The 17,158-nt window shown below is 43.4% G+C and overlaps 1 protein-coding gene across 1 annotated transcript in view; it reads right to left on the minus strand.

Annotated features, from left to right (window-relative positions):
- The window catches only part of chrna8 (cholinergic receptor, nicotinic, alpha 8), a 266,096-nt gene that overhangs the window by 147,249 nt on the left and 101,689 nt on the right, over positions 1 to 17,158 (minus strand). The window contains exon 4 of the mRNA XM_041185313.1: positions 11,905 to 12,014. Coding sequence (XP_041041247.1) covers positions 11,905 to 12,014 — 110 coding nt within the window. The remainder of the gene's footprint in view (positions 1 to 11,904; positions 12,015 to 17,158) is intronic.

Below are 17,158 nucleotides of genomic sequence, written 5' to 3' on the forward strand. Positions count from 1 at the left end.
CCCGACGTCATCGCGTACTCACGCGATATTTCAGTTGGCAGGCGCGTGCGGGTGTTGGCAGCACACCCGCCAACAATTAAAAGGCCTATTAAGGCCGTTAAAAATCTAGTTGAATTAAAATTTTCGCTGCCCATCCAACCTTATGGTTGGTGGACAGGTGAAAAGGCCAGAGCGGCCTTTGTATTTTTTGGGAAACCTCTTCCACTGGCGGGATGAGGTTTCAATCCATCATTAAAAAAAAGATTAAACATTTGCATACTAATTTCTAACATGTCCCTGTTTATGTGATAGAATCACAGCTTCCCAACCGTTCCCACCCACCCCCACCAAGCTCGCCCAATGAGGGCAAAAACTCTACCCCATGAGTTTTTTGTTGCATTGCCTCTTCAAAGTGAAATGTTTCATCTATCCCAGTGGGATGTTGTTTAGCGTAGTCTCATTGCTCTACTTTAAAACAGAACTTATGTAAGTCTCGAGTTACTGGTCCGGTGTGCGTGACAGAGCACATAAAATCATATCTACTATCATGACCCCATTTACTTATTTAAACCATCTAGCAATGTACTAATATCTCCCTTATTGTCAATCCTTACATAAGTATTCATGTCATTTCAAATGTAATATGAGTTCTAGCACTGCCCTTCTCAAGGTTGATAGTAAAATTATTAAACAGCCAAGAACTCAGCACAGAATCCAATGGAACTGGATCCTTAATCAATATTTGACCTGAACTATTTTGCCATTTCAACTGATTTACATTCTGTTGTGCTATTTTCCCAAATATTATATATTTTTTTACAGCTCTTTGAATGTCATTATCAAAAGCTTTCTGGATAGCAAGTACAGCGTAATTCCTAATATACACTGCTTCAGTCCCTACCTCAAAAAATTCAGTTGACTTGTCCAGGCATGACCTATGTCCCTTACAACCATCTTGAGAATCCCCAATAGTAGCAGTGACGCTCGCAAATTGTTTCTTCATAGTATTTCATATGACGCTTTCTATTATCTTTCCTGCAACTCCAGTTAAGTCGGGATCAGTAATCCCAGGAGCTGTCTTCTTTTCTATTTTAAACAGCAGGGCCACAGGAACCAGCTTCCAATTCTCAAGAATCATCCAGATAGTAGAGAGCCCTCAAAAAAATGTCAGAGAACAAATAATATGTCACTTTCAATTTACTCGTTTTGCCTAAACAACTATGCTGTAAAACTGGGGCTACTCCACCCCCTTTGAAATGAAGACTGAAACAAATAACACAATTTTATTTTCTGGGTTATTTTAACTGGGCTTCATTTGCCTCAATTTTCTCCATAACTCGACTTCCTGAGTATTCAAAGTTATTTCACCACTCAATCAATCAATGGTGCTTCATCTTAATCTCAATCCTTTTTTTCACTGATAATAGAAAATGTTTCTTTCTCCTCCAACAAAGCAGTTTTGCTGAAAGGCAATCGACCTGAAATGTCAATTCTATTTCACTCAATGTTTCAAGCATTTTTTCATATCATTTTCACAAGAATATGTTGCCCTTAGTGTGTTCATGAAGCTCATCTATAAAGTCAATATGCATATTAAGTCAGGACTGTACCGAAGTCCGATACTTACCTAGGTTTGGAGTTGGCAGTTGCAGTTTGGGAACCATATTTCCCAGCGGGTCTCGGGACTTCTGCACATGCACTGGCTGGGAACGGGCCACACTTGCGCACTTCAGGTGTTTTTTTACGTAGTTTGGGCCTTTCACATAAGTGCTGGCTGGGAAAGGGCCGCACATGCGCTGTTAGGCTTTTTCACGTCCTTTAGGCCAGAAACCAGCTATGCGCATGTGCACAGAAAGAGAGGAAGCAAAAAAGGGGAACAGTGTGAACCTGCAGGTAAGCTGACCTGAACCGTAGCACCATTCCAGAGAAGGTGTCCCAGGGAGCAGGACACGGAGAGGGGGACTTGGAGAAGGTTCCCAAACCCAGGAGAAGGTCCTAAGCAAGAGAGTGGGAAAGAAAGATGTCCCAGAACAAAGTCCCAGGCAGGGACAAAGACAGGGATCATAGACAGAGCACACTGAGTCAAGAAAAGTGACAAGAGCAGAGAAAAAGACTCCAAGTTAAAGAGATAGCTGCATGGAGCAGATTTGATGCAAAGCAGGCTTGAGAGGAGCCCTGAAGATCTGGGGATGCAGCCGAAGGTTGGTGACTCCTTACTGTAGGCCTTTTGGAGCAGCAGTGTTTTGCTTGGCATGGCGAAAGATCTGCAAGTGTGTTTGGAAGGTGAAGCTTGAGTGTACTCAGAGATCCAGGGGAAAGGGATATTGGAAGGCCAGAATGAAACCCTCCAGGTGGATCCTTGTTGAAGCAGTCCAATTAGAAACAATCATTTGAAAAGAATTCTAAGGCAAATGTGGAGGTGGGAACCCTTGTGAGAAAGACAAAGTTTCCATGAGATTGGTTGGCTCACAACATGACAAACATCTGGGTGGGTTGTTCAGAAATCAATAGAATCTGCCTTGGTGGCATCTGTCAGTTACTTTGGAGTGTGGTGTGTCTGACTACAGTTCACCTGTTAATTCACATGTACCTCATACTTATCCTGAATAGTTTGTTATAAGACAGATATTGTAAATTATTTTAATGCTCGGAATTTGTATGTGTCTGTAAAAAATATTGCTAGTGTAAAGGAATAATGTGATTTGAACAATTTTCTTGTGTTTGTATTGAGATCTTTCCAACCTTTTTGTCTGGTGTAATATAGTTCACTTTCTTGTTTAATAAATATTTTATTCTTCGTGTTAAAAGTTAATCGGCAGACACCTGTGAAATTGTTCAATATTTTTCCTCCGCAGTTTCTAAAAAAAAAATCAAAAAGTTAAGATCTATCAAGCCAGGTTTCAACCTGGGATCTGACTTGTCCATTATTAACATCAGCTGGGATTTGAACAGGAGTGTAATGGAATAGTCTCCAATTGCCTGGATTAGTGTGGCTCTAACTACACTTAAGAAGTTCAACACCATCCAAGACAAAGCAACCTGCTTGACTGACACCCCTTCCACCACTTTAAACGTTCACTCCCTCCACCATGGCATACAAGTGACAGCAGTATGTGCCATCTATAAGATGCACTGCAGTAACTCACCAAAGGCTCCTCCGACAGTAACATGTGACCTCCGCCACCTAAAAGGACAATGGCAGCAGATGCATGGGAACACCACTTACGAGTTTTGCTACAAGCCACACACCATCCTGACTTGGAACTACATTGCCGTTCCTTCACTGTTGCTAGGTTAAAATATGGCAACTCTCTTCAAGACAGCACTGTGGGTGTACCTACACCAGATGGACTGGAGCAGTTCAAGAAAGCAGCTCACCACCACTCTCTTAAAGGCAATTAGGAGTGAACAAATAATCTAGCCTTGTCAATTGCATTCACATCCCATATAATATATTTTTTTAAAACTTTCAGGTTAAAATATATCACATCCTTTCACAGACACATGACCATACCCAGCGATAACAAACACACCAACTATTTGCTGACATTTTTGGAGGTCCAGGCAGCATTTACTAACACAAAGCAGCACTACCAGGCTCCATTCTGCTCAACACTGCCTGCTAAGCTGTTCTTCCTGAGATTGGTAAACTCCCCCTGTGTCTGTTGGATTACACATTGGATATAGGCCATACTGCATGTTAGTATGTTCCCAGGCTGATGGCACAGGTTATTAACTATACACATAATTGGCAAGAACTGTAAGGAGAACAGGAATTCTTAGGTGCAGTAACACATCTGCAAGGTTGTATCTATTCGACAACTGTAGATAGGTGCTACCACAGGAACATTCATTTCTTTTTAGATACGTATTATGCAGAATGCTACATCAGAATGGAATAATTTTACTCATACTAAATCCTGGGCCCATGAGAAAACCGTTGAGGAAACCCATGTCGGGAGGTCAAAAAGGAAGACATGGGGGCTGGCAAATTACTACTTACCAGGCCATTTACAACAGAAGCCATTTTCTCCAGGGTGGAAATTGTGGCACGTCACAACCCAATGCTCACATTAAGTGACATTGGGATTGTTATTAAGTGCCAGCTCCAAATGCAATTTTCCTTGACATTGGTATTTTAATTGAGGTGGTTGGGTTCCTGAAGGCCAAGTGAACAATGTCAGGTAAGTCAGTTTGTGAATTTGGGGGAAGCCTGCTGTGGTGTCAGGAACCTTTTGACATGTTAAGTTTAAAGTTTTTGGCCAACTTCACATGTTATAATTAGATGATGGTTGATAAGTTAAATATGTTTTAAATATGTTAAATATACAGTAATTGATCTTAGTGCTCTCCTTAAAAGATATCTGACTGTTAAATTGACTAGCATTGTGAAAGGGTTCACATGCATTAGAGTAATGTATCCAGTGGATAAGGTGCTCTTACACATTCATTCTGATTTAAATGGGTCATATGGATACTGTGATATGATTTTTACATTGAATTCGAGTCCAGACATCTTTGAAAAACATTGAACAGATGCCAGACTTCTTTGGCAGAAACTCCATTTGGTAAGCCTTTGAGAAAATAGAAGCAGATGCTGTACATCAGGTCAGGCAACTTCAAAGTCTATTTAATTGAGCTCCGTTTGGCTTAGTTTATTTGGTTGCCCAATAGAATTTCATTATGGATGCTTGGCTGATTTCCAGACCCACAAACGGGTTTAGCCCAGGAGGGTTTGTTGATACAGTTGTGGAGGGACTGTGTGCTCTGTTTGATAGTTTTATTGAGCATATTATAGGATTAAATATTTTGAAGCGGGTTTTCATTGGCTGCTTATTTAGACAGATTAATGAGCACTTGAGAGGAGAGAGTGTTTTTTTTTCAAAGGAAGCTTCATTGTGTATTTGATGGACAGTTTTATCATCTTCTAAGATGGGCAACTATTTTTCAACTAGAGTTTAAATGGATGATTTAAAAAAACAATCATGAGCATTTAAAGGACTTCCCAATGCTATTAAATGGCTTATTAGTTCTGTATATAATAGTACTGAGTGAGTGGGTATGGAGGCACATGGGGGAATGGAGGGGACATGCAGAACATGAGGGGTTACAGAGGGGGCTTGTGGTGAGGGGGTGATGGCTAGGGTCCCTAACAACAACGTAGAGAAGGGGTCGAGGGCTAGGGTTCCTTACAGCCAAGTAGAGAACTGGGCCAATGTCCCAATGAACGGAGATAGGCTTCTCTATATCCTCCATATGGCTTAGGAAAAGCACCTCTGTATTACATCCTCCCTGTTTACTATAGCTATAGGTACCTGAATACGCCTCTCATCATTTGGTTCATTGTCCTCCTTATCCTCATGCTCGTCCTCCTCGGTTACATCCTTATCTAAGGCAGTTAGCTCCACCTCCTCCTCCATCTCTTCTTCCAATGAGCAGTCTACTTCACCAGATTCTGAATAATGCATATGTACACCCTATTGCTGCACCATACTATGCAGCAGGCAGTCACTATCCTTAACACCCTCGCAGGACAGTATTGCAGTGCTCTTCCCGAGCAGCCAAGGCATTGAAAACACATTTTTAAAAGGCCAATGGCGTGCTCGATGGTTGCTCCGGTTTAAAGGTGACTGCTGTTGTAACATAGTTCTGCCACCGTCTCTGCTTGGAGCAATGGAGTAAGCAGCCACCTTCTCAATGGGTAACCTTTGTCGCCTCGTAGCCAGCCACAGACCTTGGGTACAGGGTCAAAAAGGTGTGGCAGATTTGACTCCCTCAAGGTGAAAGAGTCCTGGCAGCTTCCAGGGAATCATGCGCAGACGTGGAGGGAAATCTTATTGTGGTCACATACAAGCTGCATGGTTATTGAATAAATGGACTTTCTATTCATATATCTGTGCGCCTCCAGCGATGGTGCTTTGATGGCAATGTGTGTTACATCCATCACATCTTGCACTAGTGGAAAGCTAGCTAATGACACAAACTCTACTGATCTTTGGCTTTGAGACTCCACATCTGTTGGAAAATTAATGTGCTCGCCTATCTTGGCAAAGAATGCACCAGTCACTGATGTTATGCACCAGTGGGTAGCTAACTGTAAGTTGCCACAGAGGTCTGCAGCAGAGCCCTGGAAGTTGAGGGCCACGATAACTTTCACTGCAATTGGCAAGACTTGGGCGCCTGTTGCTTGTGGTACGAAGTCTGCCTCTAACACGGCACAGTTGCCTGTGACCATTTCCCAAGACATTCTAAGCCTTTGTCTACACTGGATTTTGGTCATTATGAGAAAGCTATACCTGTTCAGGTATACCCTTCACTTGGTAATATCTCACCTTCATCCTTCCTGCTGTTCTGACTGGGGGCTTTGCCACCTCATGTCCAGGTGCCATGGCTCCAGCCACATGCTGCTGCTCCGCCTTTCCTCTACATGATGCAAGTGTGAGGGTGCTTTGACCATTTCTTCAATCTTCCTTTCTTCCTTCGGACAATATGCTGCACGCCCAGTGAATTTGGCAGTCTGAAATGTCGCCCTCTTGTTTTATGTGCCAAGTAATGATGAAGAAGTGGCCACACAGATGTGCCTGTGCTCTTTTCCAGACACCCCACCTCATCTTCCCTGAGGTCATACAGTAGCTTCTATCTCAGAGGCAAGTTCAGCTTTAAATCTGATACCTCACAAAGCTCTATATAAGGCAAATCTGAGTTGCACTCTCTCCAGCAGAGAGTTTCCCCCCTGATTCTCATTGACTCTGGTTGCTAGGGCTCCTTGAAGCCTTACTCGGTCAAATGCCGTACTGCTGTCACGGGCAGTCACTCTCTGCTCAACTGATGTCCTGATAGAATCCTGAATATGATCTTTATAATTTATGCTGTTTTTCATTTAATTGGCTTTGATGTTTTCTTAACAGATAATTTCACCATTAGAACCATTTAAACTGCAAATTCAAGAGGGTCAGATCTTGAAATAAATTTTCTCATCCAATGAAACTATTCTTGGAAATTTCTATGGAAAAATTGGTCTGCTTTGGAAAATAAAACTATAAATCCTGAACTACTTTGAAGCCTTTTAGTTCTTTTTTGTAATTCACAAAACATTAGGAAATCTGACGATAGAGTCATAAATTGTAATTTATCAGTCTGCAAGTTACTGTTACAGTTAGTGGAGGATGAGAAATATTATTGGTTCATAAGATATATCTCGCTCCATTATTCTAATGCTGCATTAGTCTGTCTTTGTTAAGTGGGTTGGTGCTTTAGCTAAAATAGCAGAAAGAAGGTCATATTTATAAAAGTATACAACTTGAAATTCGATGCAGTTCTCCATATCTCCCACTGTAGCTTCAAAGAAAACCCTGACAAAATGATAACCATTTTGCACTGTTTTTCTGAGGGTTTCTCCACTTTACTATTGGAAAACTTCCATGAAAATTTCACATATGTCTCTGTTCTTCATGACAAAGTGGTCGGAAAGAACTGAAATGCACAGCCTTTCTTCAATCTCTCTCTTGTATAGACACCTATACTACCTCAGTCTTGTGGCCACGAATAACATTTAAGCCTAATTAGGTAATATTGGGATGCCATTGCAGCTAAACTTTACTGATGTCTAGATATCTGCAAGCTCCGATAGAGGTCACTGGGTAATAATTAGGGCAGGAACTTGGCCTGTCTTTCCCAATCTCCGGCCTAAGTATAACAAAGCCATTTCTGCCTCGGCTGAGAACAGTTAACTCAGCTCAAATCGGGAATTTAGCCTGGGACATGGGGCCAAACAAGTGACATTGCCACTACATAATTCTCATCGTTCTCACACTTGTAGCTCCGCATTAACTATCCACATGGCATCCAGCCCTACCTGGTTGATCAAGATAAGATCTCCCCACATGGAAAATTATGGGGATGAATCAAGATCCTGCTGCAGACCAGCATTAACAACAGCAGTGCAATTTAATAATTAATATTTATTGATCATTCTCCCATAATGCTGTTACACAGGGAGTTATGACCAAATGTAGTCTACAAGTGTTGTGCGATTTAGGTTAGAGGATAATTCGAGCAGAGTACACTGACATAAATAATTACCCATTTTAAAGTTATGCATTGAGTCCTTAATTTTAACCAGTATTTTGATATTATATTTTAATTTATAGTTAATTAGAAAATCTTATGTGAGGTCTTGTGGCACAATTGTCCCTGCCTATAGTCCAGAAGCTCTGGGTTCAAGTCCCACATGGGATGTCCCACATGAGGCCATTGACATGATAATTAAGCCAATTAAAGGACCTGCCTGTCCAACCTTAAGGCTGGTGGGAAGGACAGGAGCCCTGGTGGGCTTCTGAAAAAACATGAAACCTCATCCACCAGCAGGTTAAGGTTTCATGTCTGTTTTAAAAAACATTTTTTAAAGTTTAATAAAGTTTATATGATATTTATGAACATGTCCCACCTCGTGTGACATTGTCAGATGAGGGGGACATGTTAATACTTTTTTTATTTTTCTATTTTTCAAGTTTATAAAACTTTCAGCGCTCTCCCTGAGGCAGCACTTAGTCTCAGGGAGATGTGTGCTCTTCCGCGTGCTTTCAGTGAAGACAACTACTTGAATTAATTGGGCAGGGCAAAGAATAAAATAGTATCATAGTCTGTTTGCTAGAAGAGCTTCAAATGCTGCAGCTCTTTTTAGTACTGTGCTGTGGGATGGGAAGGAAAGCCTAAATGTTAGCAGAGGCGGGGATGTTGATTTGCTGCTTTCTGAGTCCTCCAGTCATGAGTTGTTAAACAGGCTGTCTGCATTTAACAAACTTCAGGTACAAAAGGAGTTATCAAAGCTGCTAAGAACCAGGTCAGGCCACAACCGCATGCTGAAAATAACTAAAAAGGGAGTCTAAGGCATGTTGCACTGACTGAAGCACAATGGGACTAAATTGAAATATGTGCCTAGCTGCTATGTATTGCCTCGTGAAGAGATTTGAAAGAAAAAAATAATTTTTGAGTCACAGGCCACAGAAGCAGGTGTCAGAGATGGTTTATAATCACAAACTGAGCAGGGATTACACTTGAGTTGCTGCCTTTTCAACATTGAAAAGTGCATGCATTCGTTTGCATCTTCAGAGTTTTGGTAAATGGTGACATTAAGCTACCTGAATTTACCTTACTCCTTTTGGAAATAAAGAGCTTACTAAAGTCAGATTTGATTTTCTTTGATACATCTGTACTGGAAAGTTTCCGGGCTGATAAATTCAGGACAGCATTGGCTGGTGTCTCTGCCAAAGACATGACTTTAACACAGGCTCTGGTAAAAGACATTCCTAAAGGCCGATAAGCTGGGATTTCATGACCCATTTGTTGATCAACCATCCAAGTATAGGTTAAACAAAATGCTCTAGCAAGTGATAAGCCACCAGATGGCTTTGTAGCTTTCAGATGGAAATAAGAGGGGTTACCTTGAATATCTGTCACTTGCCAATGGGCAGTTGAACAAGTAATTGACATGATACAAGCATCAAGCCCCTAGAAACAAGGTATATAGGCGGGCTCCCGAGAGGGAAAAATTACTTAGGACAAAAAAGAGCTTCTCAAGGTGGACTAATTCTGGTTCTGGCCTAACACCTTGGAGCTCAAGAAGACATCGGACAGAGGACAGCTTTTCAAACTGATCAATGCTGGCTTCGGCCTAACACTTTGGTTAGCTCAAGAAGGCTGAGAGCAAACGAGACTGCCACCTCCGGGTAAGGAGATAAGCTTCATCCATCCATTTCCTAAAGCTGTAAACTGTTTTGAGGAGATCAGCATCCCCACTGCTCCTCCCCTCCCCCCACCCCCTGCTGGCTTCCCCCATTCGCTTGTCCAATCTGGGGACAGTAAAACATTTTCCCCTGTTAAGAGTCGTTATGTCTTTTCTCCCTTCTTAGCTTATATATCATATCTAAGCTATTGCTTTTTAATAAACTGCTTTAAAATCATCGATGGCTTTGATCCTCTTTTTTGGTAACCTGTGACTGCTGGATCTAATTTTATAGTTTCAAGGTTTTAGTTAAATGGTGTGGGTGGCAGGTTGGAGACAGTGAACATCGCAAGTAGCTATAAACAAAAGGTAACATTCAAGATTAAACCCAGTTGCCACATTAAGTTCATTTCTGCAGCACAACAGCAAGTACAGGGTATTCATCTATTGGGAAGTGTGCCTTGGGTCAGAGCAGCCAGATGAGGGGTAGGTCACCTGGTAGCATCCAGTTTGGCTGCTTTAGGAGTCTCTGTAGGATGCATTTCACAAAGGTACTGAACAGGGCAGCCTACATTCAGCAGGAGAAGGTGCCAGGAAATGTGTTGACAGTGCAGGAAGAATTGTTTTCACTTCAGACACCACTTAGGTTGGTGGCAAATGATGCAAGTCTAGCATTGGCATATGGATGAAATGCAATTTAGAAGATTAAACAAATGTTGGAAAATGCTTTACTATTCATTTACCTCAATCCAATAACACGGGGCGGGATTTTCAAGTCGTCGGGCGGGTGAGGCAGGTGGGCCCATGAGCGGCCGGGAAATGTGCTGCTGCCCGTGATTGGCCCCTGATTGCAATTTCACATTGGCTGGCCAGTAAACGGCTGGCCAGAGTGAAATGCACACGGAGAAGTGCAGTGCTGCCGGGGTGGGGGTGGGAGGAGGGCAAGCGCTGAAGTCAGCGCAGGCACGTGGGAGCGCGCAATGAAAGCTCCCTGAAGGCAGAGAGCTGCCTCAGGGAATTGAAGAATTTTAGAAACAAAAATAAAGATTTTTAAATGCAGAAAAAAATGTCCATGCATCGGACTCATTCACTAAACACATGCATTATAAAAAATCTGGCCAAACATTTTAAATGTTTTCAATTTAAGTACCGAAACCTCATCTAACCCTTGGATGTGGCTTCCTGAAAAATACAAAGGCCGCCTGGCCGATTTGCCTGCCCACCAACTGTGACGTTGGACGGACAGTGAAAAATTGCTGTTAATTAATACTTTAATGGCCTTATTAGGCCTCTTAATTGTCGGTGGACGGGCTGCTGGTTCTCGCACGAGCTTGCCGACAGAAATATCGCGCCAGTGTGCGCTGACTTCAGGACGCTCGCCTGACGTCATCGCATGCCATTTTATGCCTGATCGGGTCGGGCATGTGCGATGGTAAAATTCTGCCCCATGGTGACCCAGCACAAAGCAGCAGATCCCAATTCAGGATAGAGTGACACCTACTGGCCAGGCCTACAACTGGCAGCAATCAGACTGCCCTTTATTAACAAATTACATTGCATACTCACTATATAAATACAATATAAAGTTTTAAGCTGCTATGGAATGTTAATTTATGAATAGCACACTTCATTTTATCAGAAAATCAGCAAGCAGAACTTGAACTTCATTCAAATTTGCAACATGTTTATATTGGATTTTCCCATAGATGGAGCCGGCCAGATGTTTCCATTGAATTCTGTGACTGAATGTTGCTATGCAGTCAGCATTAATACCTAATGGTGCATTAAGTGGTAGCATCCCTATCCCTGGGCCAGAAGCTCTGGATTCAATTCCCACTTCAGGACCTGATGGGAAGGTGTGTTCATAGCATGGCCAAACAAGTTGATTATCAGCCTGTAAATTCTTCCGATATGGCTGGGGGTAGGAGTTGGGGAGTTTCCTGGTCAGCCATACTGCAGTGGCAAACCACTGCAATACATTGCCAAGCTTAATCATGACCAGTCCAATGGAAGTCCACGGTCGCCACTGCCCTCATGACCCATTGTGCTTGGGGGAGGAGATTATATGGATGATTCGAAAAAAAATGTTCCAGGATTTTTTAAAATAGAGTATGATTGGGATTCTTTCTTTAAAAAAATGGCTTAGTTAAGTATTTAGCGAGAGGTAATTGTTACAATGAATAGGAAGAAAGCCATCTCACCTGTTATAGAGGAGAATATCTGGTACCCACACATGGTCTGAAGGAAAGCGCACTTTCTGAACACCACCATATTCAGAAGCATTCCACCTTAAGTAGCAGTCTGTCCAGTACTATTTGAGGCAATAAAAGTTGTTTTAACATGTGCATTTATTAACAAAACAAATAAATACATTTTGTGTTTGTATGCTATTTTAAATTATTTTCTCCCTGTCTCCAAACCCTCCACATTCAGGTCTCTTTACAGCACATTGGCTTTCACGTTGTCCTATAACTAATTATATCTCAACAAGCCTCAATGACTGTGAAGCAACTGAGACTCTTGTATCCTCAGGTTGTGAAAGGCACTATATAAACTCAAACCTTCTTTCTCTCTTTCCTTCCATTTTTAACCTTTCTCCACATCCTGTACAAAAGAATTGGTAGGTCACTTGCCCTGAGGATTCTTGTGACATTGCACTGTAATAGCAAGATTTATTTCTCCCCCTCATTTGGAGGGATCCGTTGAACCTCCACTTGACATTTCCCTCCAAAACATGGATGAGGATGACAATTCATTATGTGGGAAAGTGTAGGCACCAACTGAACTTCTACCATAAATAGGACAGCTCCAATCTGCTGCGCACCCCTGCATCACATGGCAAAAGGGGAAATTTTAACTCTCTTACGCTGTGGAAAATGGACAGAGTGGGAGTTCTCCTTTTCCCACCTTGTGGCAAGTTCAACAGTTTGTTTCTTTGGCGGGGTTTGATGCCCACCTGATGCTGGCAGGAGCCTCATATGCAAATTGGAGTCCTATGACATATATATAGATATATATATATATATATATACACATACATATCTATGGCATAAAGTGCGTTGATGGCACTTTAATGGCTAACTGTGGGGTGCCTGCAATGGCTGCTCTGCACGCAGGGAAAAGAAGTAAGTGAAGTATTGAGCTTTCTTTTGCAGGACCAAAAGGGGCAAGTCCCTAAAAGGAAAGTCTGCGCCTCTAAAGTCCCAGGTTCTGCACACTCCCCGCCCTCTGACTTTCCATCTAAGAGACCCTGCCAATACTCACTGCCACTCCTCTCACTCCCTCCACCATTCCACGCCTCCTCCCTGGGGCTTAGCTAAATTGTTGAATTTGTGTTACCTGACCTTCAACTGCTGACCATTTTGATGGGACAGCTTGCCGGCTAGAGGGATACAGGTGAGGCCTAGTCATCAAAGCTGGCTGCATCTCCTGTCACGGCACCCAGGCAGGCCACCTATTTGCCTACCCAGTTTCCTGTCCACGAGTTAAAGATCCCCCTAAACATTTTGAACATCAGTAAACAACGTCATGTTGGCAGGTCTGATGTTTCGGTTTCTTCCCTCAGCTCAGTGACTGGCAGATATTTGTTGGGCTCATTTTCTGTGTTTTTGAAGTGCAGTCAATTACTCCCCTTCATATACACAAATACATTTTCAGGGCTACATCTTCATCCGTTGAGCACAAAGTGGGATTTGGATTTTCACCAGAACAATTTTTTCCCCCACTCTCAAGGCATTTAACTGCTCATTAAGTGACAAGTATAATATTTTCTTCTTATGTCTCCTCACAGGCTTTCTTCTTGATCATATACTCTGATCCTGAGAGGGCTCCCTGGACAGTTCTCAATCACCAAGTAATTAGAGTAGCACTTGCTTTCTCATTGTTCCGAAAGATGTGACATGGTGACATAAACACATAGCATTGTTTGCAAAATAAAACAAGAGTTTGGCAAAATGTTTCTTCATCAAAGTTAGTGCCCTTTTAAAGTGTTAGCTCAAAGCATCCATGAAGTACACCGCAGCAATTGCTCCACAAATACTATATAATCACTGCTCCTTTAGCACTCACAGATTGATGCTGACATATAAACTTGGAAGCAAGGTGTAGCAATAGCCCGGCTTTCACCATTTTCAATTTCCATTTCAATTTGCTCTGTGTCCTGCAGCTGCCATCAAGAAAGGCAGCTGAAGACTATGTGTTGAAGGAAAATCGAATGCAGGAGCCAATCGGGATTTGAGTTTACCCGTAAACCTGCTCCCAGCAAATAGCTTTTGAAAAATCAAAAAACTCCTGATGCTGGAAATCCAAAACAAAAACAAAAATACCTGGAAAAACTCAGCAGGTCTGACAGCATCTGTGGAGAGGAACACAGTTAACGTTTGGAGTCCGTATGACTTATGTTTGTTGTGAACCTACTGTACCTGGACTGTCTTTTTGCCTCAATGTGAAAAGTAGGCTTTATGACTGCAAAAAATTTACGCCTTGTTAGTAATTAATTTAAAAGTCAAGGACCTTTGATTCTGTCATTTCAAAATCTCGAATGTTTTCTAGCTAATAGCTGAGATTGGAAAATGACAGGTCACAGATCTCTCACTGTACTGAGGAGTTGTTGTCTAGTGATCCATTGGGAGTGCATTATTAATTCAGTGGGTAAAACCCAATGAATTAACACTATATAGGTGCCAATGTGTAACGTGCTGTATGAATGTCCTGCTAGGATGACGCTGTCATCACCTTGGGTTCTTGGGTCGCAAAATTGCACCGTGCAGCTCTGCTGGTAGTGTCTCTGAAAGTGCAGGATATAGCAGCCGATCTGCCTCCGCCCACTTCCAGCACAGCATGCTTGGATTGCCAAGGGTGGTAGCATGGTCATTCCATGCCTGCATCACAAGCATGCCATGTGGACAGACTGTGACGCCACTCAGCATCTAATGCTGATTTGGTGGCTTGCAGTTCCTGTTTACCCACTCTCCTAAACAGACTCAGCTGAGTAGGAATTTTGCTGCACAACCGACCGTCCCCTCCCCTCACCTGCACCGCCCTGCCCCACCCCACCCCACTACCACCCCCCCACAACTTGTGTTATTTAAAGGGATAAACATAGGATTTTCAGGTGAGATACTTTTGACTTTCTTTTGCTGCTGAAAAGTTGGTGGAAGCACTGAGTACTGTGGTGTCGGAGGAGTTCTGAAAAGTAGTTGGAATCAGAAGGGAGTGATGCTGGACTTTTCCAAGGAGTTCAGTGGAGAGATTCTCCAGAATGACTGCACTTCATTAATGTACAGTCGGTGTTAGGCCATGCACAGAGCATTATTATGGGTGAACCCCGTTATGCTGCCAGCAGCACATACTTCTATCCTGCACTAGTCCGCCATTCCTGCCATATTAAACCATCGTGATGAATTAGAAAGCAACTGCTTGTTGACAAGGGCTCCTCTCTCGACAAATGGCTCATGGCTCTCCCCACGCCAGCGACCTCATATGAACAGTGCTTGTACAACACGAGCCATGCTGCAATCAGAACTGATGTAGAGTAGACCTTCAGCATTCTAAAACAACGATTCTTCTGCCTGTACCGCCCAGGGAAAACCCTACAATACTCGTTGGAGTGTGTTTCCAAATTCATGGTAGCCTACTGGTTTCTACACAATCTGATTCTCTGCAGTCTTTGCCACCTCAAGGAGGAGGAGAAGGAAGAAGAGGGGGAAGGAAGGAGCATCCAGGACACCATCACTCCCAATAGACTGTCCCTCTCTATTTCCCCTGATAAGATCCCTACATCACCATTACTGCACACGTTCCCATCTTTCATCCCTTTGCTGCAGACTATCACAGCGTCCTCTCAGTCAAATCCTGAAATAAAAGAGACGGGAAAGAAAATTCCATACAAACATTCTCCAACAGCAATTCCAATAAAATACAAGCATTCACCCTTGTGACTTCCCTTAGTGCCTGTTTTGTAGGTACCTTTGCCTGTCCAAGTGCTCCCCCAGTGACTGCAGCATCGCTCGTGGAAGGTTGCTGACTTTAACTGCAGGAGACTGCAAAGGGTCTTGTCGGACACCCTTGAGCAGCTCTGGGCTTTGAGGGTCCGATTTTGGACCGCATCACCTCAGCACAGGTGGCAGCAGCCTGGTCTGTCTGGCAGAGAAGCAACAGCAAGAGCACTGGCAGAGTGGTAATGATGGGAGCATCAATGCTGTAGTCCTGAGAGAGGGCAGCAAGTTCGTGCACTGTGGAGCCACTGGCACACTCAGACAATGAAGGACAATTTGCTGGGCTGCTGTGACGCCCTGCAAAGCATCTTTGAGCACTGGTATTTGCAGTCATGATGGCAACAGCTGACCCTGTATCGTGCCAAGCCGGACTTGCCCAGCAACGGGCGTGGATCTCATGATCTCAGCCTGAGCTTCCTCTGCAGTACTCAGCTGTTGGACGAATTCTGCTTGTGCTGCATGAGAAGCTGAGATATTGACCAGTTGATGTTGCAACATGGCTGGGCCCTCAAGTGCTGTCTTGGATTTGGCCAGCACTTCCACGCTGGAAAGCACAGGCTCCAAGCTCTGCACAATGCCTGGGCTAAGCTGGAACTAAACTCCTCCATGCTTCACGACAATGACTCCAGGCCCTGTGGCAGGCCTGGCATCGCTGTGTGTACGCCCATCAACCTTATCCAAAACTTTGTCCAACTGAAGTCCTCAGCTGACTGTGTTTGCAGACTCACCCTCCAGGGAGCTGGTACACACACGCTATCCTCTTCCTCTGGCCTTGCTAAAACCACTCATGCTCATGCCTCATCACGCACTGATCATGCCTCCAGCCTCTAAGGTACATGCAGTGCCGATATCTGAGCTGGTGTCAGATCAACTGTCTGTGCTTCTTCATCGTGATCCTGCTCACACCCCATGTGTGATGCTGTACTAGGTGGCCAGATGACAGTTCTTGGGTTTCTGAAAGCCTGAGTGCAGAAGTGGAGTGTTGAAGTCAGGGAAGGTGCGGCTTGAGAGCAATGCAAGAGATCCATGATCTGCAGCTTGTATTTGATGCAAGGTTGCAGGATGTGAGTGGAATGGGATTTGAAAAGGTGCACAGGGCAAGAATATACCATCGTCCTGGATGTTTTGATGATCCAGGATGCAACCGCCTCAGTGAATGCCAATTTAATAATTCATAAAATGTCTCCTCCAAGGGGCTCAAGAGGTGCAGGTGTGCCTGTGCTCTGCTGGTTCTCCGCTATTCCCTTAAGTTATTTGCCACCTGTTCTGCAGGTGAATGTGATGAGTGTCAGTGAGTGCATTGCAATGTTTTTGGGTGATGTGCCTTCCATAGCTGAATAGCTGGCAGCATGTGGAAGCTGTGCCATGTGGAAGTGAGGCTTGCAGTAGTGGCAAGTGTATGAAGGTGATGTGGAACACAGATCCTGATTCCTAGAGGTTTTAGATGGCTTAGTGATGG

This window comes from Carcharodon carcharias, chromosome 4, assembly GCF_017639515.1.
Source record: "Carcharodon carcharias isolate sCarCar2 chromosome 4, sCarCar2.pri, whole genome shotgun sequence".
NCBI lineage: Eukaryota > Metazoa > Chordata > Chondrichthyes > Lamniformes > Lamnidae > Carcharodon > Carcharodon carcharias.